The 25,566-nt window shown below is 45.6% G+C and overlaps 1 protein-coding gene across 3 annotated transcripts in view; it reads right to left on the bottom strand.

Moving 5' to 3' along the window:
• Positions 1 to 20,538, bottom strand: part of plod2 (procollagen-lysine, 2-oxoglutarate 5-dioxygenase 2) — a 111,636-nt gene extending 91,098 nt beyond the window's left edge. For 2 of the 3 annotated variants that reach the window (XM_036934659.1, XM_036934661.1), the window contains exon 1: positions 20,301 to 20,531. In XM_036934659.1, the coding sequence (XP_036790554.1) occupies positions 20,301 to 20,394 (94 nt within the window). In that variant the 5' untranslated portion in view covers positions 20,395 to 20,531. Of the gene's footprint in view, positions 1 to 20,300 lie in introns of all 3 variants that reach the window. The other variant, XM_036934660.1, reaches the window with a different exon arrangement.
• Positions 20,539 to 25,566: the final 5,028 nt, after the last annotated feature.

Below are 25,566 nucleotides of genomic sequence, written 5' to 3'. Positions count from 1 at the left end.
AGACAGGGATACTGGAGTGATGGAGGTAGATATGGATAGGGGGAAGGAGACAGGGATTCTGGAGTGATGGAGGTAGATATGTATAGGAGACAGGGATTCTGGAGTGATGGAGGTAGATATGTATAGGTGGAAGGAGACAGGGATTCTGGAGTGATGGAGGTAGATATGTATAGGGGGAAGGAGACAGGGATTCTGAAGTGATGGAGGTAGATATGTATAGGGGTAAGGAGACAGGGATTCTGGAGTGATGGAGGTAGATATGTATAGGGGGAAGGAGACAGGGATTCTGGAGTGATGGAGGTAGATATGTATAGGGGGAAGGAGACAGGGATTCTGGAGTGATGGAGGTAGATATGTATAGGAGACAGGGATTCTGGAGTGATGTAGGTAGACATGTATAGGAGACAGGGATTCTGGAGTGATGGAGGTAGATATGTATAGGAGACAGGGATTCTGGAGTGATGGAGGTAGATATGTATAGGGGGAAGGAGACAGGGATTCTGGAGTGATGGAGGTAGATATGTAGAGGGGGAAGGGGACAGGGATACTGGAGTGATGGAGGTAGATATGTATAGGGGGAAGGAGACAGGGATTCTGGAGTGATGGAGGTAGATATGTATAGGAGACAGGGATTCTGGAGTGATGTAGGTAGACATGTATAGGAGACAGGGATTCTGGAGTGATGGAGGTAGATATGTATAGGAGACAGGGATTCTGGAGTGATGGAGGTAGATATGTATAGGGGGAAGGAGACAGGGATTCTGGAGTGATGGAGGTAGATATGTATAGGAGACAGGGATTCTGGAGTGATGGAGGTAGATATGTATAGGTGGAAGGAGACAGGGATTCTGGAGTGATGGAGGTAGATATGTATAGGGGGAAGGAGACAGGGATTCTGAAGTGATGGAGGTAGATATGTATAGGGGTAAGGAGACAGGGATTCTGGAGTGATGGAGGTAGATATGTATAGGGGGAAGGAGACAGGGATTCTGGAGTGATGGAGGTAGATATGTATAGGAGACAGGGATACTGGAGTGATGGAGGTAGATATGGATAGGGGGAAGGAGACAGGGATTCTGGAGTGATGGAGGTAGATATGTATAGGAGACAGGGATACTGGAGTGATGGAGGTAGATATGGATAGGGGGAAGGAGACAGGGATTCTGGAGTGATGGAGGTAGATATGTATAGGAGACAGGGATTCTGGAGTGATGGAGGTAGATATGTATAGGTGGAAGGAGACAGGGATTCTGGAGTGATGGAGGTAGATATGTATAGGGGGAAGGAGACAGGGATTCTGAAGTGATGGAGGTAGATATGTATAGGGGTAAGGAGACAGGGATTCTGGAGTGATGGAGGTAGATATGTATAGGGGGAAGGAGACAGGGATTCTGGAGTGATGGAGGTAGATATGTATAGGGGGAAGGAGACAGGGATTCTGGAGTGATGGAGGTAGATATGTATAGGAGACAGGGATTCTGGAGTGATGTAGGTAGACATGTATAGGAGACAGGGATTCTGGAGTGATGGAGGTAGATATGTATAGGAGACAGGGATTCTGGAGTGATGGAGGTAGACATGTATAGGAGACAGGGATTCTGGAGTGATGGAGGTAGATATGTATAGGGGGAAGGAGACAGGGATTCTGGAGTGATGGAGGTAGATATGTATAGGTGGAAGGAGACAGGGATACTGGAGTGATGGAGGTAGATATGTATAGGGGGAAGGAGACAGGGATTCTGGAGTGATGGAGGTAGATATGTAGAGGGGTAAGGAGACAGGGATACTGGAGTGATGGAGGTAGATATGTATAGGGGGAAGGAGACAGGGATTCTGGAGTGATGTAGGTAGACATGTATAGGAGACAGGGATTCTGGAGTGATGGAGGTAGATATGTATAGGAGACAGGGATTCTGGAGTGATGGAGGTAGATATGTATAGGAGACAGGGATTCTGGAGTGATGGAGGTAGATATGTATAGGAGACAGGGATTCTGGAGTGATGTAGGTAGACATGTATAGGAGACAGGGATTCTGGAGTGATGGAGGTAGATATGTATAGGAGACAGGGATTCTGGAGTGATGTAGGTAGACATGTATAGGAGACAGGGATTCTGGAGTGATGGAGGTAGATATGTATAGGAGACAGGGATTCTGGAGTGATGGAGGTAGATATGTATAGGAGACAGGGATTCTGGAGTGATGGAGGTAGATATGTATAGGAGACAGGGATTCTGGAGTGATGGAGGTAGATATGTATAGGGGGAAGGTGATACTGGAGTGATGGAGGTAGATATGTATAGGGGGAAGGTGATTCTGGAGTGATGGAGGTAGATATGTATAGGAGACAGGGATTCTGGAGTGATGGAGGTAGATATGTATAGGAGACAGGGATACTGGAGTGATGGAGGTAGATATGTATAGGGGGAAGGAGACAGGGATTCTGGAGTGATGGAGGTAGATATGTATAGGAGACAGGGATACTGGAGTGATGGAGGTAGATATGTATAGGGGGAAGGAGACAGGGATTCTGGAGTGATGGAGGTAGATATGTATAGGAGACAGGGATACTGGAGTGATGGAGGTAGATATGTATAGGGGGAAGGAGACAGGGATTCTGGAGTGATGGAGGTAGACATGTATAGGGGGAAGGAGAAATACATTTACAAAAAGGCACTGTGTTTGAAGGTAGGCCTTGAAATGCATCCACATCAGAGGCTTCTAAAGCCATGACATCATTGTCTGGAGTTTTCCAAGCTGTTTAAAGGCCCAGTCAACTTTGTGTATGTAAACTTCTAACCCACTGGAATTGTGATACAGTGAATTATAAGTGAAATAATCAGTCTGTAAACAATTGTTGGAAAAATAACTTGCATCATGCACAAAGTAGAAGTCCTAACCGACTTGGCAAAACTATAGTTTGTTAACAAGAAATGTATGGGGTGGTTGAAAAACAGAGTTTTAATGACTCCAACCTAAGTGCATGTAAACTTCCGACTTCAACTGTATATATATATATACTGTACATAGACAAAATATATACAAAAGTATTTATACTTTTATATTTATACTTTTATATTTATATTTATATTTATATTTATACTTCCAGATTTCTGGATGTGGTTATTTCAGCCACACCGGGTGGAGCTCAGTGACTGAAGAGCTCAGTGAATGAAGAGCTCAGTGACTGAAGAGCTCAGTGACTGAAGGGCTCAGTGACTGAAGGGCTCAGTGACTGAAGAGCTCAGTGACTGAAGAGCTCAGTGACTGAAGAGCACAGTGACTGAAGAGCACAGTGACTGAAGGGCTCAGTGACTGAAGAGCTCAGTGACTGAAGAGCTCAGTGACTTACAACGTGGCACCGCCATAGGATGCCACCTTTCCCACAAGTCAGTTCGGCAAATTTCTGCTGTAAGTGCTATAATTGGGAATTGGAAACGTCTGGGAGAAACAACATCTCAGCTGCGAAGTGGTAGGGAACACAGGCTCACAGAACGGGACTGCGGAGGGCTGAAGTGTATAGCACGTAAAAATGATCTGTCCTCAGTTGTAACACTCTGAACCGAGTTCCAAACTGCCTCTGGAAGCAGCGTGAGCATCATATGGGTTTCCATGGCCGCAAACAAACCGCGAATCTGGGATTTGGCAGATGCCAGAAGAACACTACTTGCCCAAATGTATAGTGCCAACTGTCAAGTTTGGTGGAGGATGAATAATGGCCTGGGAGGCTGTTTTTCATGGTTCAAGCTACTTGACTGGCCTGCACAGAGCCCTGACCTCAACCCCATTGAACATCTTTGGGATGAATTGTAACGCAGACTGCGAGCCAGGCATGATCGCTCAACATTAGAGCCCTACCTCACTAATGCTCTTGTGGCTGAATGGAAGCAAGTCCCTGCAACAATGTTCCAACATCTAGTGGAAAGCCTTCCCAGGTAAGTGGAGGCTGTTACTGCAGCAAAGGGTGCACACAGTCCATATTAATGCCCATGATTTTGGAATGAGATGTCCTATGAGCAGGTCTCCAAATACATTTGGTCACATATTTTTGGGGGGTCAATTTTGGGGGAACCCAGGCTTCCCCCAAAATTGAGAAAGTCAGACGAGTCAGTCAGTCAGACCAGTTGGTCAGTCAGCCAGCCAGCCAGCCAGCCAGCCAGCCAGCCAGCCAGTCAGTCAGTCAGCCAGCCTGTCAGTCAGACCAGTTGGTCAGTCAGACCAGTCAATCAGTCAGCCAGTCAGAACAGTCAGCCAGTCAGCCAGCCAGCCAAGTCGGCCAGCCAGCCAGCCAAGTCGGCCAGCCAGCAAGTCAGCTAGTCAGCCAGTCTGTACCTAGTAGGTGAGTGAAGGCTCCATATGTTCCCACTTACAGCCCCAGGAATATCATCTCAGAGTATACCAATCAGAGGAAATGAAGGATTGCATGCTGGGAGTTTGTTAGTCAGAAATAATTTTAGCTGTTCACGACTAAAAATAGAACACTCTTTGTTGTGGGCCTTCGAAAGCTTCCTTCCATGATGTGCCATAATCCACGCTACCTTGTAACACATCATCGGCAGGCTGGGCTGTGACCACGGAAGGGGTACTGTGATGTTGATTACACGTCCCTAACCAACCCATAAAGACCTCAACCGTAGAATGCAGCATGAAATCACCAGTTACAAAGTTGTAGCCTGGTTTCCGTAGGCTAACCCGTCAGCTGCCCGAGACCCAGACCAAAACCAGTCTCTCATTTATTTTTCCCAGCTCTGAAAAAACTATTACGAGGTGGAAAAAGAGAAGGAACATCCAACGGGTCGATTCCATGTAGTATTCCTGTCAATCGTAATGACGACAATTATGGTAGTCATTCCTGTTTGGGTCACAGACCCGTGTTGCCATAGCAACACTAGGTCTAACAGTTGTTAGGCTAATAGTTAAGGGAAATACCGTGGTGAGACCAGGGAAATTGAACCTAATGTGTGGGTCGGATGGTCCATATGTGGTAGACATTATTTACCCCGCTGACGGTAGAAATTGTAACCCTGCTGGGATCCATGTAACCGGGAAATTGAAAGACAAATCACCGCACTTCATTAGTGAATCATTGTGATGTCATTAGTCAATGGAACAACCTCTGTAAACTAAGCCATGGCTACTTGTCAACTTAGAGAGTTGTTTTCTCTACACATCACTCTGTTGCCTCAGTGAAAGAAACTTCCCAGCTAATTTGGTTTCCCTCTGGTTCCTCAAACGTTTTCCCTCTGGTTCCTTAAACGTTTTCCCTCTGGTTCCTCAAACGTTTTCCCTCTGGTTCCTTAAACGTTTTCCCTCTGGTTCCTTAGATATTTTCCCTCTGGTTCCTTGAACGGTTCCCCATCGGGGTCCTTGAACGTTTCCCTCTGGTTCCTTAAACGTTTTCCCTCTGGTTCCTCAAACGTTTTCCTCTGGTTCCTCAAACGTTTTCCCTCTGGTTCCTCAAACATTTTCCCTCTGGTTCCTTAGACGTTTTCCCTCTGGTTCCTTAACCTTTTTCTTTCTGGTTCCTTAAACGTTTTCCCTCTGGTTCCTCAAACGTTTTCCCTCTGGTTCCTTGAATGTTTCCCCTCTGGTTCCTTGAACGTTTCCCTCTGGTTCCTCAAACGTTTTCCCTCTGGTTCCTTGAACGTTTTCCCTCTGGTTACTAGAACATTTTCCCTCTGGTTACTAGAACGTTTTCCCTCTGGTTCCTTGAACGGTTTTCCTCTGGTTACTAGAACGTTTTCCCCTGGGAGGTTTTATCAACGATCTGAGGTATTTGAATAACTTCCTTAAAACTTGTACTGAATGTTTCAAGAAGACTTTTAATAACACTGCTAGATTATTTGGGGATAACTGTTTTGAACTCCAAGCACAGATAGGACACAGATAGGACACATGGAAATGGTGCAGTCTTGTGTGATGACCGGTCCTCATAGGTGTTTGGTGTTTTCCCCGTTTTCTTTACTTCAGTTGATCCACAGTCTATAGCCTACCTGTGTCTTATTTGCTGTTTGGAGCCTACCCATTGAAGTCCAGCTTAACATCTAGGCTATATTCAATTAGCTTTACAAACAATGTAGCTTTTCGCCCGTCTCCCCTACTTTGGTTCACCCGTCAGCCTACAGTGTCTCAGCTAATCTGTCCATCTGGAACCTGAGACTGCGTGTCTTTTGGTGGCTCTGGTGGATTCTTTGATGCTTCTCCGCTGAGCGTTCACCATCCAGCTCCTCTGGGCCTCAGTGTTTCCACACGGATTCTACGCTGACTCTCGGCTGCCAAGTGCCTCAGATTCCTGGTGTCTCCAAGAAGTTGCTCTGCTGAGTCGGGGTGGTCCAGCTCTACCGTTCTTCTGTGTCTCATCGTTGATACACCAAAGTCCTTTCTCAACCCTGATCCCCCGGCTTGGATACCTTGGCAGCAGGGCAACATCTCCTGTTGACCCTCGCTCTACCACTGAGCCCCAGGAGAGCTATCTGTGCACATCCTCTTGTGATGTCCGTTATATGCCCCCTTGCATCCCAACCCACTTCTCAGGCTAGTCTCCATCCCCCGGGGTGAAACATTGATGCGTCTCCTCATCTTGGGATGTTAATTTCATCATTCATGGTTACTCTGTTTCTGGGGCTGCTTCTATTTTGCCCTTTTGTTTGTAATGAAACAGTGGTTTCCATCAAGCCTCTCATGTGCACAGCAGCCAGAGATGATTACAGTCAGCCTATCATGAATTCCCTCTCATAGCAGCCAGAGATGATTACAGTCAGCCTATCATGAATTCCCTCTCATAGCAGCCAGAGATGATTACAGTCAGCCTATCATGAATTCCCTCTCATAGCAGCCAGAGATGATTACAGTCAGCCTATCATGAATTCCCTCTCATAGCAGCCAGAGATGATTACAGTCAGCCTATCATGAATTCCCTCTCATAGCAGCCAGAGATGATTACAGTCAGCCTATCATGAATTCCCTCTCATAGCAGCCAGAGATGATTACAGTCAGCCTATCATGAATTCCCTCTCATAGCAGCCAGAGATGATTACAGTCAGCCTATCATGAATTCCCTCTCATAGCAGCCAGAGATGATTACAGTCAGCCTATCATGAATTCCCTCTCATAGCAGCCAGAGATGATTACAGTCAGCCTATCATGAATTCCCTCTCATAGCAGCCAGAGATGATTACAGTCAGCCTATCATGAATTCCCTCTCATAGCAGCCAGAGATGATTACAGTCAGCCTATCATGAATTCCCTCTCATAGCAGCCAGAGATGATTACAGTCAGCCTATCATGAATTCCCTCTCATAGCAGCCAGAGATGATTACAGTCAGCCTATCATGAATTCCCTCTCATAGCAGCCAGAGATGATTACAGTCAGCCTATCATGAATTCCCTCTCATAGCAGCCAGAGATGATTACAGTCAGCCTATCATTAATTCCCTCTCATAGCAGCCAGAGATGATTACAGTCAGCCTATCATGAATTCCCTCTCATAGCAGCCAGAGATGATTACAGTCAGCCTATCATGAATTCCCTCTCATAGCAGCCAGAGATGATTACAGTCAGCCTATCATGAATTCCCTCTCATAGCAGCCAGAGATGATTACAGTCAGCCTTCCATGAATTCCCTCTCATAGCAGCCAGAGATGATTACAGTCAGCCTATCATGAATTCCCTCTCATAGCAGCCAGAGATGATTACAGTCAGCCTATCATGAATTCCCTCTCATAGCAGCCAGAGATGATTACAGTCAGCCTTCCATGAATTCCCTCTCATAGCAGCCAGAGATGATTACAGTCAGCCTATCATGAATTCCCTCTCATAGCAGCCAGAGATGATTACAGTCAGCCTATCATGAATTCCCTCTCATAGCAGCCAGAGATGATTACAGTCAGCCTATCATGAATTCCCTCTCATAGCAGCCAGAGATGATTACAGTCAGCCTTCCATGGATTCCCTCTCATAGCAGCCAGAGATGATTACAGTCAGCCTATCATGAATTCCCTCTCATAGCAGCCAGAGATGATTACAGTCAGCCTATCATTAATTCCCTTTCATAGCAGCCAGAGATGATTACAGTCAGCCTATCATGAATTCCCTCTCATAGCAGCCAGAGATGATTACAGTCAGCCTATCATGAATTCCCTCTCATAGCAGCCAGAGATGATTACAGTCAGCCTATCATGAATTCCCTCTCATAGCAGCCAGAGATGATTACAGTCAGCCTATCATGAATTCCCTCTCATAGCAGCCAGAGATGATTACAGTCAGCCTATCATGAATTCCCTCTCATAGCAGCCAGAGATGATTACAGTCAGCCTATCATGAATTCCCTCTCATAGCAGCCAGAGATGATTACAGTCAGCCTATCATGAATTCCCTCTCATAGCAGCCAGAGATGATTACAGTCAGCCTATCATGAATTCCCTCTCATAGCAGCCAGAGATGATTACAGTCAGCCTATCATGAATTCCCTCTCATAGCAGTCAGAGATGATTACAGTCAGCCTTCCATGAATTCCCTCTCATAGCAGCCAGAGATGATTACAGTCAGCCTATCATGAATTCCCTCTCATAGCAGCCAGAGATGATTACAGTCAGCCTATCATGAATTCCCTCTCATAGCAGCCAGAGATGATTACAGTCAGCCTATCATGAATTCCCTCTCATAGCAGCCAGAGATGATTACAGTCAGCCTATCATGAATTCCCTCTCATAGCAGCCAGAGATGATTACAGTCAGCCTATCATGAATTCCCTCTCATAGCAGCCAGAGATGATTACAGTCAGTCTATCATGAATTCCCTCTCATAGCAGCCAGAGATGATTACAGTCAGCCTATCATGAATTCCCTCTCATAGCAGCCAGAGATGATTACAGTCAGCCTATCATGAATTCCCTCTCATAGCAGCCAGAGATGATTACAGTCAGCCTATCATGAATTCCCTCTCATAGCAGCCAGAGATGATTACAGTCAGCCTATCATGAATTCCCTCTCATAGCAGCCAGAGATGATTACAGTCAGCCTATCATGAATTCCCTCTCATGTGCACAGCAGCCAGAGATTATTACAGTCAGCCTATCTCGTAACTTGTGGTTTCTGGTAATGTTCATTTAAACCCTAAGCCCAGTTGTTTCCACTGTTAACTATTATGTCACCATGGATACCAATAGAGAGACTTAGGATGACTTCTGTAACTGCGAAAGCCTCCGATTAATGTTTAAAAGGAAAACTCCACTACCCCAAAAAACGATGTAGTCCATTGTTTACATAGTCCCAAAATTGTATTTTTGCTAGATGAGGAATATGACGTGGAAGAGGAAAAGGAAGTGGAAGATGAGGAGAAGGAAGAGGAAGTGGAGAAGGAGGAAGATGAGAAATAAGATGATGAGGAGGAAGAAGAGAAGTGGAGAAGGAGCAAGATGAGATATACAATGATGAGGAGGAAGAGGAGAAGGAAGAGGAAGTGGAGAAGGAGGAAGATGAGAAATAAGATGAAGAGGAGAAGGAAGAGGAAGAGAATGAAGAGAAAGAGGAAGAAGAGAAGTTGAGGAAGAGGATAAGGAAGAGGAAGAAGAAGGAATAGGAGAAAGAGGAAAAAGAGGTCACACACATCTGTTTGCAGACCAGGATGCTTGGTTGTGGTGATATGTGCCAATGTTCCAAGAAGACCAATTGCAGGCTTGGCCTGCTAGCTAGGTTTATTATTACAGCCCAGTGTTTATACACCATAGAATGTATGGGTGGCTGGTATTACAGCCCAGTCTTTATATACCATAGAATGTATGGGTGGCTGGTATTACAGCCCAGTCTTTATATACCATAGAATGTATGGGTGGCTGGAATTACAGCCCAGTGTTTATATACCATAGAATGTATGGGTATATTTATGTACCATAGAATGTATGGGTATCTGGTATTACAGCCCAGTCTGTATATACCATAGAATGTATGGTATCTGGTATTATAGCCCAGTATTTATATACCATAGAATGTATGGGTATCTTTATTTACCATAGAATGTATGAATGAATGTATGGCTGGTATATCAGCCCAGTCTTTATATACCATAGAATGTATGGGTGGCTGCTATTACAGCCCAGTCTTTATATACCATAGAATGTATGGGTATCTTTATGTACCATAGAATGTATGGGTGGCTGGTATTACAGCCCAGTATTTATATACCATAGAATGTATGGGTATCTTTATGTACCATAGAATGTATGGGTATTTGGTATTACAGCCCAGTCTTTATATACCATAGAATGTATGGGTATCTGGTATAACAGCCCAGTCTTTATATACCATAGAATGTATGGGTATTTGGTATTACAGCCCAGTCTTTATGTACCATTGAATGTATGGGTAGCTTTATGTACCATATAATGTTTGGGTATCTACCATCTAAGGTGGAGTTTCCTTTTTCTCCATGTGAAAATGTTCATAGAAGGTCCTCATGACGTCACCGAGGTCTCGTCCTAACTGACACCCTGCGTAGTGCACTACTGTTGTCCAGGGCCCATGGGGGATAGTGTACCAGTTAGGACACAGACATGGTACAGAGTTAGTCTGCCTCTCAGTTTTCCTGTGTGACGGTTGAGGAAAGCCAGAAGCTCAGAAACCGACAGCTGCTAACCCGACGACCCACAGACATCTACACTGAGACACCTTCCAGCTATGTACTGGAATGTTAAAAACTGGATTACAAAAACAAACTCTGTCTTAAAAACACTTTAGTGATGAAAGACACCAGGACAGGGGATAAACTTCCCACTTTGTGTCGTCATCTTGACCAATGGGAAGGAGTTTCACAGAGAAGTTTCTAGAAGCTAGAGGGTTGCTACAGTCTGGTCCAATCATTAACGTAAACACCCAGAACTCACAGCAATTAAAGTTAAGCAGCTCCATTTCAACCTATTGTGGTCAGGTTTGTGCTTTCCCAGATTTAAAACACTGAAGCTTTACGGTCTAGCAGACGACGTTGCTGAGAACATTTAGAAAACTCAATCTACTCTGTGGTTGAATTTCAACACAAGATGCCCAAACACATCTCTCCCTCTCTGCCTCTCTCCCTATTATAACAAAATAAATCATCTGTTTTGTTATATATTAAAGTGTAATATTGGGATGAAAACTCAAAATGTAATAAATGCCAACTCTCTATCTGACACGGTACCTGTGTCTTCTTCACTCATGTCCATAACCATGTGTGTGAGGTGTATACATTTGTTTCAAATTAGATTTGTTTAAGACTACCAAGAAACATGCTGCGTGACCCTGATTTAGTCCACTACACCACTAAATCAAAAGGTTAAACATGTCCACACACACACACCAGACGCCAGTTCATTCTGTACTCTAAATCACAAAGTGTCAAACAGAACAGAGAGTATATAGAGGACAGAGAGTACGTAGAGGACAGAGAGTACATAGAGGACAGAGAGTATATAGAGGACAGAGAGTATATAGAGGACAGGGAGAATATAGAGGACAGAGAGAATATAGAGGACAGAGAGTATATAGAGGACAGAGAGTATATAGAGGACAGAGAGTATATAGAGGACAGGGAGAATATAGAGGACAGAGAGAATATAGAGGACAGAGAGAATATAGAGGACAGAGAGTATATAGAGGACAGAGAGTATATAGAGGACAGAGAGTATATAGAGGGCAGAGAGTATATAGAGGACAGAGAGAATATAGAGGACAGAGAGTACATAGAGGACAGAGAGTACATAGAGGACAGAGAGTACATAGAGGACAGAGAGTACATAGAGGACAGAGAGTACATAGAGGACAGAGAGTACAGAGAGTATATAGAGGACAGAGAGTATATAGAGGACAGAGAGTATATAGAGGGCAGAGAGTATATAGAGGGCAGAGAGTATATAGAGGACAGAGAGTACATAGAGGACAGAGAGTATTTAGAGGACAGAGAGTATATAGAGGACAGAGAGTATATAGAGGACAGAGAGTACATAGAGGACAGAGAGTATGTAGAGGACAGAGAGTATATAGAGGACAAAGAGTATATAGAGGACAGAGAGTACATAGAGGACAGAGAGTATATAGAGGACAGAGAGTATATAGAGGACAGAGAGTATATAGAGGACAGAGAGTATATAGAGGACAGAGAGTATATAGAAGACAGAGAGTATGTAGAGGACAGAGAGTATATAGAGGACAGAGAGTATATAGAGGACAGAGAGTACATAGAGGACAGAGAGTATATAGAGGACAGAGAGTATATAGAGGACAGATAGTACATAGAGGACAGAGAGTATATAGAGGACAGAGAGTATATAGAGGACAGAGAGTATATAGAGGACAGAGAGTATATAGAGGACAGAGACTATATAGAGGACAGAGAGTATGTAGAGGACAGAGAGTATATAGAGGACAGAGAGTACATAGAGGACAGAGAGTATATAGAGGACAGAGAGTATATAGAGGACAGAGAGTATATAGAGGACAGATAGTACATAGAGGACAGAGAGTATATAGAGGACAGAGAGTATATAGAGGACAGATAGTACATAGAGGACAGAGAGTACATAGAGGACAGAGAGTATATAGAGGACAGAGAGTACATAGAGGACAGAGAGTATATAGAGGACAGAGAGTATATAGAGGACAGAGAGTACATAGAGGACAGAGAGTATATAGAGGACAGAGAGTATATAGAGGACAGATAGTACATAGAGGACAGAGAGTATATAGAGGACAGAGAGTATATAGAGGACAGATAGTACATAGAGGACAGAGAGTATATAGAGGACAGAGAGTATATAGAGGACAGAGAGTACATAGAGGACAGAGAGTATATAGAGGACAGAGAGTATATAGAGGACAGAGAGTACATAGAGGACAGAGAGTACATAGAGCACAGAGAGTACATAGAGGACAGAGAGTATATAGAGGACAGAGAGTACATAGAGGACAGAGAGTACATAGAGGACAGAGAGTACATAGAGGACAGAGAGTACATAGAGGACAGAGAGTATATAGAGGACAGATAGTACATAGAGGACATATGGACTTCCTTCATAGTATAAAACTAAAAACTATCTTTCTTTGTCAATGAAAGTGAAAATCTCAGATGAACACATTCAGCTTTGTTGAAAGTTTAAGTTAAAATAAAGGCCAGTCTTCTTCATTCATTCTTCATTCATTCTTCATTGTTTGCAGCCAAGTGTTGATAGGGGCTCATAAAGCCTTTTAATTCCATCGTAAAGACATCTTTAAATAGCGACAGAGGCTGTTTGATGTGGAGATTGTGAGCCACACGTTAAATGTTTCAGAGTGTCTCCCTGGCCCAGTTCAGTGTGAACAGGTAGATATTTCAGAGTGTCTCCCTGGCCCAGTTCAGTGTGAACAGTTAGATGGTTCAGAGTGTCTATCTGGCCCAGTTCAGAGTGAACAGGTAGATATTTCAGAGTGTCTCCCTGGCCCAGTTCAGTGTGAACAGTTAGATGGTTCAGAGTGTCTCCCTGGCCCAGTTCAGTGTGAACAGGTAGATGGTTCAGAGTGTCTCCCTGGCCCAGTTCAGTGTGAACAGTTAGATGGTTCAGAGTGTCTATCTGGCCCAGTTCAGTGTGAACAGTTAGATGGTTCAGAGTGTCTATCTGGCCCAGTTCAGTGTGAACAGTTAGATGGTTCAGAGTGTCTCCCTGGCCCAGTTCAGTGTGAACAGTTAGATGGTTCAGAGTGTCTCCCTGGCCCAGTTCAGTGTGAACAGTTAGATGGTTCAGAGTGTCTCCCTGGCCCAGTTCAGTGTGAACAGTTAGATGGTTCAGAGTGTCTCCCTGGCCCAGTTCAGTGTGAACAGTTAGATGGTTCAGAGTGTCTCCCTGGCCCAGTTCAGTGTGAACAGTTAGATGGTTCAGAGTGTCTCCCTGGCCCAGTTCAGTGTGAACAGTTAGATGGTTCAGAGTGTCTCCCTGGCCCAGTTCAGTGTGAACAGGTAGATGGTTCAGAGTGTCTCCCTGGCCCAGTTCAGTGTGAACAGTTAGATGGTTCAGAGTGTCTCCCTGGCCCAGTTCAGTGTGAACAGTTAGATGGTTCAGAGTGTCTCCCTGGCCCAGTTCAGTGTGAACAGTTAGATGGTTCAGAGTGTCTCCCTGGCCCAGTTCAGTGTGAACAGTTAGATGGTTCAGAGTGTCTCCCTGGCCCAGTTCAGTGTGAACAGTTAGATGGTTCAGAGTGTCTATCTGGCCCAGTTCAGTGTGAACAGTTAGATGGTTCAGAGTGTCTCCCTGGCCCAGTTCAGTGTGAACAGTTAGATGGTTCAGAGTGTCTCCCTGGCCCAGTTCAGTGTGAACAGTTAGATGGTTCAGAGTGTCTCCCTGGCCCAGTTCAGTGTGAACAGTTAGATGGTTCAGAGTGTCTCCCTGGCCCAGTTCAGTGTGAACAGGTAGATGGTTCAGAGTGTCTCCCTGGCCCAGTTCAGTGTGAACAGTTAGATGGTTCAGAGTGTCTCCCTGGCCCAGTTCAGTGTGAACAGTTAGATGGTTCAGAGTGTCTCCCTGGCCCAGTTCAGTGTGAACAGTTAGATGGTTCAGAGTGTCTCCCTGGCCCAGTTCAGTATGAACAGTTAGATGGTTCAGAGTGTCTCCCTGGCCCAGTTCAGAGTGAACAGTTAGATGGTTCAGAGTGTCTACTTGGCCCAGTTCAGTGTGAACAGTTAGATGGTTCAGAGTGTCTCCCTGGCCCAGTTCAGTGTGAACAGTTAGATGGTTCAGAGTGTCTCCCTGGCCCAGTTCAGTGTGAACAGGTAGATGGTTCAGAGTGTCTATCTGGCCCAGTTCAGTGTGAACAGTTAGATGGTTCAGAGTGTCTCCCTGGCCCAGTTCAGAGTGAACAGTTAGATGGTTCAGAGTGTCTCCCTGGCCCAGTTCAGTGTGAACAGTTAGATGGTTCAGAGTGTCTCCCTGGCCCAGTTCAGTGTGAACAGTTAGATGGTTCAGAGTGTCTCCCTGGCCCAGTTCAGTGTGAACAGTTAGATGGTTCAGAGTGTCTCCCTGGCCCAGTTCAGTGTGAACAGTTAGATGGTTCAGAGTGTCTCCCTGGCCCAGTTCAGTGTGAACAGGTAGATGGTTCAGAGTGTCTCCCTGGCCCAGTTCAGTGTGAACAGGTAGATGGTTCAGAGTGTCTCCCTGGCCCAGTTCAGTGTGAACAGGTAGATGGTTCAGAGTGTCTCCCTGGCCCAGTTCAGTGTGAACAGTTAGATGGTTCAGAGTGTCTCCCTGGCCCAGTTCAGTGTGAACAGTTAGATGGTTCAGAGTGTCTCCCTGGCCCAGTTCAGTGTGAACAGTTAGATGGTTCAGAGTGTCTCCCTGGCCCAGTTCAGTGTGAACAGTTAGATGGTTCAGAGTGTCTCCCTGGCCCAGTTCAGTGTGAACAGTTAGATGGTTCAGAGTGTCTCCCTGGCCCAGTTCAGTGTGAACAGTTAGATGGTTCAGAGTGTCTCCCTGGCCCAGTTCAGTGTGAACAGTTAGATGGTTCAGAGTGTCTCCCTGGCCCAGTTCAGTGTGAACAGTTAGATGGTTCAGAGTGTCTCCCTGGCCCAGTTCAGTGTGAACAGGTAGATGGTTCAGAGTGTCTCCCTGGCCCAGTTCAGTGTGAACAGGTAGATGGTTCAGAGTGTCTCCCTGGCCCAGTTCAGTGTGAACAGGTAGATGGTTCAGAGTGTCTCCCTGGCCCAGTTCAGTGTGAACAGTTAGATGGTTCAGAGTGTCTCCCTGGCCCAGTTCAGTGTGAACAGTTAGATGGTTCAGAGTGTCTCCCTGGCCCAGTTCAGTGTGAACAGTTAGATGGTTCAGAGTGTCTCCCTGGCCCAGTTCAGTGTGAACAGTTAGATGGTTCAGAGTGTCTCCCTGGCCCAGTTCAGTGTGAACAGTTAGATGGTTCAGAGTGTCTCCCTGGCCCAGTTCAGTGTGAACAGGTAGATGGTTCAGAGTGTCTCCCTGGCCCAGTTCAGTGTGAACAGTTAGATGGTTCAGAGTGTCTCCCTGGCCCAGTTCAGAGTGAACAGTTAGATGGTTCAGAGTGTCTACTTGGCCCAGTTCAGTGTGAACAGTTAGATGGTTCAGAGTGTCTCCCTGGCCCAGTTCAGTGTGAACAGTTAGATGGTTCAGAGTGTCTCCCTGGCCCAGTTCAGTGTGAACAGGTAGATGGTTCAGAGTGTCTCCCTGGCCCAGTTCAGTGTGAACAGTTAGATGGTTCAGAGTGTCTCCCTGGCCCAGTTCAGAGTGAACAGTTAGATGGTTCAGAGTGTCTACTTGGCCCAGTTCAGTGTGAACAGTTAGATGGTTCAGAGTGTCTCCCTGGCCCAGTTCAGTGTGAACAGTTAGATGGTTCAGAGTGTCTCCCTGGCCCAGTTCAGTGTGAACAGGTAGATGGTTCAGAGTGTCTATCTGGCCCAGTTCAGTGTGAACAGTTAGATGGTTCAGAGTGTCTCCCTGGCCCAGTTCAGAGTGAACAGTTAGATGGTTCAGAGTGTCTCCCTGGCCCAGTTCAGTGTGAACAGTTAGATGGTTCAGAGTGTCTCCCTGGCCCAGTTCAGTGTGAACAGTTAGATGGTTCAGAGTGTCTCCCTGGCCCAGTTCAGTGTGAACAGTTAGATGGTTCAGAGTGTCTCCCTGGCCCAGTTCAGTGTGAACAGTTAGATGGTTCAGAGTGTCTCCCTGGCCCAGTTCAGTGTGAACAGGTAGATGGTTCAGAGTGTCTCCCTGGCCCAGTTCAGTGTGAACAGGTAGATGGTTCAGAGTGTCTCCCTGGCCCAGTTCAGTGTGAACAGGTAGATGGTTCAGAGTGTCTCCCTGGCCCAGTTCAGTGTGAACAGTTAGATGGTTCAGAGTGTCTCCCTGGCCCAGTTCAGTGTGAACAGTTAGATGGTTCAGAGTGTCTCCCTGGCCCAGTTCAGTGTGAACAGTTAGATGGTTCAGAGTGTCTCCCTGGCCCAGTTCAGTGTGAACAGGTAGATGGTTCAGAGTGTCTATCTGGCCCAGTTCAGTGTGAACAGTTAGATGGTTCAGAGTGTCTCCCTGGCCCAGTTCAGAGTGAACAGTTAGATGGTTCAGAGTGTCTCCCTGGCCCAGTTCAGTGTGAACAGTTAGATGGTTCAGAGTGTCTCCCTGGCCCAGTTCAGTGTGAACAGTTAGATGGTTCAGAGTGTCTCCCTGGCCCAGTTCAGTGTGAACAGTTAGATGGTTCAGAGTGTCTCCCTGGCCCAGTTCAGTGTGAACAGTTAGATGGTTCAGAGTGTCTCCCTGGCCCAGTTCAGTGTGAACAGTTAGATGGTTCAGAGTGTCTCCCTGGCCCAGTTCAGTGTGAACAGTTAGATGGTTCAGAGTGTCTCCCTGGCCCAGTTCAGTGTGAACAGGTAGATGTTTCAGAGTGTCTCCCTGGCCCAGTTCAGTTTCCAGAATTGAGAACAGTTAGATGCTTGTCCTGTAACACACAGCGTTTATAGACAGATTCAACCATTCCTTTGAAAGAGGTGGAAGACTATAGAAATGGCACTGATAAGCTTACATTGTTATTTTGAGCCAAAGCCCTGGGCTACTACCAAAGACACTGGTTGCATCACGTCCAATGTAATACAATATGCCAACTGAAAGCCTTTTTCAGAGAGATGTTTTGTTCTGCAGTGTAGCTGGTTTGAGAAAGTGGCTATCGGAGGGTCTAATTAGCCCCCGCCCGCACGCCCGCCCCTAAACTATAACAGAGGGGGAGGGGCTACGACATAAATGGCTTACTGTGTGTGTGAGAGAGAGAAAGGGCTTCTGGGGGCTGTAGTTTCCCTTGACCTCACAACACCACTATACTGTTAAGTAGTAGCAGTAGTTTGCGTCTAAACATACAGCTGTCATGATGCAGAGTCTCACAACATGTATGGCTACAGTTGGCTTCTGGGCTGAGAGGCTTTAACAAGCAGCCCTGTGTTCCTAAGCAGTTGGCTTCTGGGCTGAGAGGCTTTAACAAGCAGCCCTGTTTTTCCTAAGCAGTTGGCTTCTGGGCTGAGAGGCTTTAACAAGCAGCCCTGTGTTCCTAAGCAGTTGGCTTCTGGGCTGAGAGGCTTTAACAAGCAGCCCTGTTTTTCCTAAGCAGTTGGCTTCTGGGCTGAGAGGCTTTAACAAGCAGCCCTGTTTTTCCTAAGCAGTTGGCTTCTGGGCTGAGAGGCTTTAACAAGCAGCCCTGTGTTCCTAAGCAGTTGGCTTCTGGGCTGAGAGGCTTTAACAAGCAGCCCTGTTTTTCCTAAGCAGTTGGCTTCTGGGCTGAGAGGCTTTAACAAGCAGCCCTGTTTTTCCTAAGCAGTTGTGTTTTACTGAAATTATTACCGAGTAATTGACAGAGCAATTTAGTGACATGTGCATGTTTATTAACGAAGGAGTTTTTCAGACAAGTACAGTAAAGTTATAACTCTTCTGGGGAGGTTTCCTTGAGTCTACTATACCGAAATATACCCCAGTTCCCACTCTGAACAGCTGAGCTGTGAGGTCTTAACTTCTGTATTTAGTAGCAGGTTGAACTTGACCGGGGTCCATGTTCGTCAGTCTAAGCCATACTAAAACACAAACCTGCTTAGCACGGGTAAACCCATGAAGCCAAAAAATAATAATAGACATCTTGTTTTCTATTTCATATGATAAGTTGATGCTCATCAGGACAAACCGGTCAACGAAATTCACTTGTTCTCCACTGTAAAAAGCGTCTAGACATGATTTCCCCTTGTTTCACTGTCCTAATGAGAATTAAGGTGGCAGGACGAGACGGACATCTTTGCTCACTCAGTCAAAATAAAAATTAAATATATATTTTTAATGGACATACACAAAGCAATAAAGAACAGAAAAACAGTCAAACTAAATGAAATGAAGCTACTTGGCTGTCATTCTAGCTGCACGGTTTGACGTGACCGTGTTAGTCATAGTCGGCTAGGGAGAGATGGAACATTTAGAACGAAAAAAGACTTCACGACTGGGTCACGTTTCTGGCAACCTGACCGATAGAAGGAACGGCCAGCCGGTTGACTAGCAGTCATAGATGTGTCGGGACTTGGCTTATATTTTCTTCGAGGGATGAAATAGTATCCTACGCATACATTGATCAAAATAATGTTTTTAATTTAATTGGTAACCCGTTGTAGAAAAGAAATTGAACACTCGAGGTTGTGTAAAATTTGTTATTTTTTTTTAGCACGGCTGTGCTGATCTACGGTACTCTACTCCGTCTGGTACCGCGGCTCAGCCGCCTCCGTACCGCAGACCAGCCGCGGTGCGCAGCACAACCGTGCTAAGAAAGTGATTTGGCACTCCCTCTCTGTACAATTGCTTTATTATGGAGTGTTGACTGGTTTATTGTGAGGCCACTTATTGTGAGGCCACTATATGATCAAACGATTAGGATGGAGCGATGGGTGGATGGCGTCCTTGTCCTCAGCCTCAATTGCTGGTGGACGAGATTAGGGTTGGGGCAGCTGGAGTAGGGATTGAACCAGTAATTACCGTGGTGGTAGGGCAAATGGAAAATACACTATCGCCTGTGCCATAAGGGTCAAGACCTCTAGGCAGAAGTTGTGCTCACATACAGAGAGGATTCAGTAGAATTAGTACTAATTCCAACAAGGTGGCCTTCTCATTCAGTTTGCAGCACAGCATTATAGCAAACCTATACAGATTCATTCAAGATAGAAAACACACTGAAACCAAATGTGTGTTGGTAACTACAGAATACTTCTACAGGCGACTGGTAAAGTGTAACTTTCTACATCTTAATATTAGATTACATTGTTATTTGGATTTGGATTCGAAAACATTTCCTATAGGGAGATACAAGTTGCGCTCCACTATAAATTAAACCAGAACATTCATTTAAGGCTGAAAATGTGAGAAACCGCAGACGCAGACATTTATTCTCCCTTCGAGAGAAAGTCCTAGAACGCTACCGTGTAATTTTGACATCACCATGTTCCACTTCGCAAACACAGCAGATATGTCATTTTCCCACACCGAGCGCAGCTACGGTGAACCTGCGCTTCCTCACGTATGATGTATTTGCTGAATACAACATCTCTTTAACATTGATCACAGATCAGTGGATAGAGACATCGCTCACGATAGCAAGATAATAAAGTAATATTTTTAGAAAATAAGCACATTTATTAGGAGATAAACTATTAATAAGTAGAGAAAGTATCAAAATCAAGACAAAACGTTTTCAATTCAGTGGAATGTAAAAAAAATAAAAAATAAAGTGTTGGCGATAGCACCAGAAGAGTTTAATAATAGCCTAAACCGCTTACCTGTTGGAAATGGCTGTTGACTGCTTTCTGCTGAGTTGGAGATAAACTGTACCCAGGAAAAACATAATAAAACAACAAACGGCAGATACTCCATGTCGTCGGTGGGTTTTCAGGCAGTCCCTTGTTGCAGAGCCGGGGGTTAGGGGACTGACCGATCCGTTGCTTCTCCTCCGCTAGTCTGCTGTGCGCTAGTGGTCAGGACGCCCACCTTGGGGTCGACGATTTACTGGCTTTCCTCTCGCGATAATAGAATTACATTTTTTTTAATCCTTCAACCAAACTTTGAGAGAGAGAGAGAGAGAGAGAGAGAGAGAGAGCTGGGTGAGAGTGAGGCAACAGTTGGTTAAGCCCCCAGGGACTGCTAGAATAAATACTGTTATTCAGAGAGAGCGAACAGACCGCTAAAGGTGTGGTTCTTTAATTGCAACTGTAGCCACATGGCTACTTCTTCCAGTAGGGGTTCATGTTGGCATAGCAGACTGTTAGAGAGAGAGAAGGTTTGAGAGAGATGTCTTTATTGTTTTGAAACTTCTGTATGTGTAATGTTTACTGTTCATTTTTATTGTTTATTTCACTTTTCTATATTATCTACCTCACTTGCTTTGGTAATGTTAACATATGTTTCCCATGCCAATAAGCCCCTTGAATTGAGAGATAGAGATTAGAGACACATATTTCCCTCAGATTACACAGATCCACAAAGAATTTGAAAACAAACCCAATTTTGATAAACTCCCATATCTACTGGGTGAAATTCCACAGTGTGCCAACACAGCAGCAAGATTTGTGACCTGTTGCCACGAGAAAAGGGCAACCAGTGAAGAACAAACACCATTGTAAATACAACCCATATTTATGTTTATTTATTTTCCCTTTTGTACTTGAACTACTTGCACACCGTTACAACACTGAATATATACATGATATAACATTTGAAATGTCTTTATTATTTTTAAACTTTTGTTTGTGATGTTAATTTCTGGTTAATTTAACTTTTGTTTTGACAATGTAAACACATGTTACCCATGCAAATAAAGCCCCTTCAAATGTAATTTAATTAATTTAATTTATTATTATTTAATTATGCGAAAGAGAAGCTTGGTGTGAAAGTGTGATTGAACAGCTGTGTTTGACAAACCCCCTACCGCCCTAAAGTAAGTAGCCTAACCCACCCCTCCTCCCTGTCCCCTTCCACCCTCCCCATAGTGGTTGAAGTACATGAGGCCTGTTAACAGTCATTCTCTCCTCAGTTCTGCTGGGAAAAAAAAGGAAATAGTATTTCAATGACAACTGTGAGAAACACTTTTTTTTTCAGAAATAAAAAAAAAGATTAAATCAAACTGGTGGGAACCACAAACATGTTAATTTGATTTGATTTAACCTTTATTTAACTAGGCAAGTCAGTTAAGAACATATTCTTGTTTACAATGACGGCCTACCCCGGCTAAACTCGAACCCGGACGACGCTGGGCCAATTGTGCGCCGCTCGCTTAATCACAGCCGGTTGTGATACAGCCTGGAATCGAACCAGGGTCTGTAGTGACGCCTCTACTGAAATGCAGTGCCTTAAACTGCTGCACCACTCGGGAGCCCAAAGGTTAGGCTAGATGAGGACGTGGTTAAACTTTTAGAAACTGATATATGGAATCAGGCTAGTCCTGAAATGGTTTATAAGGATCTGGAATCAGTCTAGTCCTGTAATGGTTTCTATGGATCTGGAATCAGGCTAGTCCTGTAATGGTTTCTATGGATCTGGAATCAGGCTAGTCCTGTAATGGTTTCTATGGATCTGGAATCAGGCTAGTCCTGTAATGGTTAATACATTAAATTAATGTTTTAATGAAGCTCAGCTGTCTCAGTGTGGGTAGGCTATTTCCCACATGTGTTTTCTTATTCGGGTCTATGATGTGTTAAGTGGAGTAGATCATGTGCCCAGGGTCCCAGGCCGTAGCCCATGTCTATGACATCATTCAGCTCCTCCTGCAGAGGTAGCCCAGACAGAGAGGGAGAGAGACAAACAGTTTGTGAGTGAAATAGTTCCTCCAAGGTGCCTGGTAACACACAGATAAAGGGCAATGCCATGACATCCATGTTTCACTTGGACTGGGACCAAGAAGGGTTTAAATTAGACTTTTATTGTAAGAGTCAGGAACAATGTCAGAGGAGGTGTTGTCAAGGTTAGAGGAGGTGTTGTCAAGGTTAGAGGAGGTGTTGTCAAGGTTAGAGGAGGTGTTGTCAAGGCTAGAGGAGGTGTTGTCAAGGTTAGAGGAGGTGTTGTCAAGGCTAGAGGAGGTGTTGACAAGGCTAGAGGAGCTGTTGTTGTTAACTTGGGCGACTGGAGTCTCTGACAATTTTATGGGCTTTACTCTGACACCTCATATTATATAGGTCCTGGATTGCAGGAAGCTTGTCCCCAGTGATGTACTGGGCCGTACGCACTAACTACCCTCTGTAGTGCTTTGCAGTCGGAGGCCGAGCAGCTGCTATACCAGGCAGTGATGCAACCAGTCAGGATGCTCTCGATGGTGCAGCTGTAGAACCTTTTGAGGATCTGAGGACCCATGCCAAATGTTTTCTGTCTTCTGAGGGGGAATAGGTTTTGTTCGTCCCTCTTCCCGACTGTCTTGGTGTGCTTGGACTATGTTCGTTTGTTGGTGTTGTCTCTACCTTCGTGCCCTTTGTGCTGTTATCTGGGCCCAATAATGTTTGTACCATGTTTTTTTCTGTTACCATCTTGTGTTGCTACCATGTTGTTGTCATGTTGTGTTGCTACCACGTTGTTGTCATGTTGTGTTGCTACCATGCTGTGTTGTCATGTTGTGTTGCTACCATGTTGTTGTCATGTTGTGTTGCTACCATGCTGTATTGTCATGTGTTGTTACCATGTTGCTGTCATGTTGTGTTGCTACCATGCTGTGTTGTCATGTTGTGTTGCTACCATGCTGTTGTCATGTTGTGTTGCTACCATGCTGTTGTCATGTTGTGTTGCTACCATGCTGTGTTGTCATGTGTTACTACCACGTTGTTGTCACGTTGTGTTGCTACCATGCTGTGTTGTCATGTGTTGCTACCATGTTGTTGTCATGTTGTGTTTCTACCATGTTGTTGTCATGTTGTGTTGTTGTCATGTTGTGTTGTCATGTGTTGCTACCATGTTGTTGTCATGTTGTGTTGCTACCATGCTGTGTTGTCATGTGTTGCTACCATGTTGTTGTCATGTTGTGTTGCTACCATGTTGTTGTCATGTTGTGTTGTTGTCATGTTGTGTTGTCATGTGTTTCTACCATGTTGTTGTCATGTTGTGTTGCTACCATGCTGTGTTGTCATGTGTTGCTACCATGTTGTTGTCATGTTGTGTTGCTACCATGTTGTTGTCATGTTGTGTTGTTGTCATGTTGTGTTGTCAAGTGTTGCTACCATGTTGTTGTCATGTTGTGTTGCTACCATGCTGTGTTGTCATGTGTTGCTTCCATGCTGTGTAGTTGTCTTAGGTCTCTCTTTATGTAGTGTTGTGTTGTCTCTCTTGTTGTGATGTGTGTTTTGTCCAAAATGCATATTTTATTTTAGTCCCAGCAGGAGGCCTGTTGCCTTTTGGAAGGCCGTCATTGTAAATAATAATTTGTTCTTAACTGACTTGCCTAGTTAAATAATGTGATCTCTGGAAACAATTTTACTTCAATCCCAGTATTTCCAATATAGAGTTATTAGCAGCAGCATGTAGAAGATTAGGTTGATTTTGACCAGGTGGGTAAGAAAAGGAGACTAGGTGGGTAGGAGGGGAGTACAGGGAGACCAGGTGGGTAGGAGGGGAGGACAGGGAGACTAGGTGGGTAGGAGGGGAGGACAGGGAGACCAGGTGGGTAGGAAAGGAGACTAGGTGGGTAGGAGGGGAGGACAGGGAGACCAGGTGGGTAGGAGGGGAGGACAGGGAGACTAGGTGGGTAGGAGGGGAGGACAGGGAGACCAGGTGGGTAGGAGGGGAGGACAGGGAGACTAGGTGGGTAGGAGGGGAGGACAGGGAGACCAGGTGGGTAGGAAAGGAGACTAGGTGGGTAGGAGGGGAGGACAGGGAGACCAGGTGGGTAGGAGGGGAGGACAGGGAGACCAGGTGGGTAGGAGGGGAGGACAGGGAGACCAGATGGGTAGGAAAGGAGACTAGGTGGGTAGGAGGGGAGGGCAGGGAGACCAGGTGGGTAGGAGGGGAGACAGGGAGACCAGGTGGGTAGGAGGGGAGGACAGGGAGACCAGGTGGGTAGGAGGGGAGGACAGGGAGACTAGGTGGGTAGGAGGGGAGACTAGGTGGGTAGGAGGGGAGGACAGGGAGACTAGGTGGGTAGGAGGGGAGACAAGGGAGACCAGGTGGGTAGGAGGGGAGGACAGGGAGACCAGGTGGGTAGGAAAGGAGACTAGGTGGGTAGGAGGGGAGGACAGGGAGACTAGGTGGGTAGGAGGGGAGGACAGGGAGACTAGGTGGGTAGGAGGGGAGACAGGGAGACTAGGTGGGTAGGAGGGGAGGACAGGGAGACCAGGTGGGTAGGAGGGGAGGACAGGGAGACTAGGTGGGTAGGAGGGGAGACAGGGAGACTAGGTGGGTAGGAGGGGAGGACAGGGTGGTTTTTATTTATTTACATTTTTTCACCTTTATTTATCCAGGAAGGAAAGTTGAGAACAAGTTCTCATTTACAATTGCAACCTTGCCAAGATAAAGCAAAGCAGTTCGACACATACAACAACACAGAGTTACACATGGAGTAAAACAAACATACAGTCAATAATACAGTAGAAAAATAAGTCTACATACAATGTGAGCAAATGAGGAGAGACCAGGGAGGTAGGAGGGGAGACCAGGTGATGGGAGGAGAGACCAGGGAGGTAGGTGGGGGGACCAGGTGATGGGAGGAGAGACCAGGGAGGTAGGAAGGGAGACCAGGTGATGGGAGGAGAGACCAGGGAGGTAGGAGGGGAGACCAGGTGATGGGAGGGGAGAACAGGGAGGTAGTTGGGGGGACCAGGTGATGGGAGGAGAGACCAGGGAGGTAGGAAGGGAGACCAGGTGATGGGAGGAGAGACCAGGGAGGTAGGAAGGGAGACCAGGTGATGGGAGGGGAGAACAGGGAGGTAGGAAGGGAGACCAGGTGATGGGAGGAGAGACCAGGGAGGTAGGAAGGGAGACCAGGGAGGTAGGAAGGGAGACCAGGGAGGTAGGAAGGGAGAACAGGGAGGTAGGAAGGGAGACCAGGGAGGTAGGAAGGAAGACCAGGGAGGT

Source organism: Oncorhynchus mykiss, chromosome 11, assembly GCF_013265735.2.
Source record: "Oncorhynchus mykiss isolate Arlee chromosome 11, USDA_OmykA_1.1, whole genome shotgun sequence".
In the NCBI taxonomy this organism is placed as follows: domain Eukaryota; kingdom Metazoa; phylum Chordata; class Actinopteri; order Salmoniformes; family Salmonidae; genus Oncorhynchus; species Oncorhynchus mykiss.
Note: the sequence above shows the minus strand (reverse complement) of the source record. Positions and strands in the feature narration are given on the sequence as shown.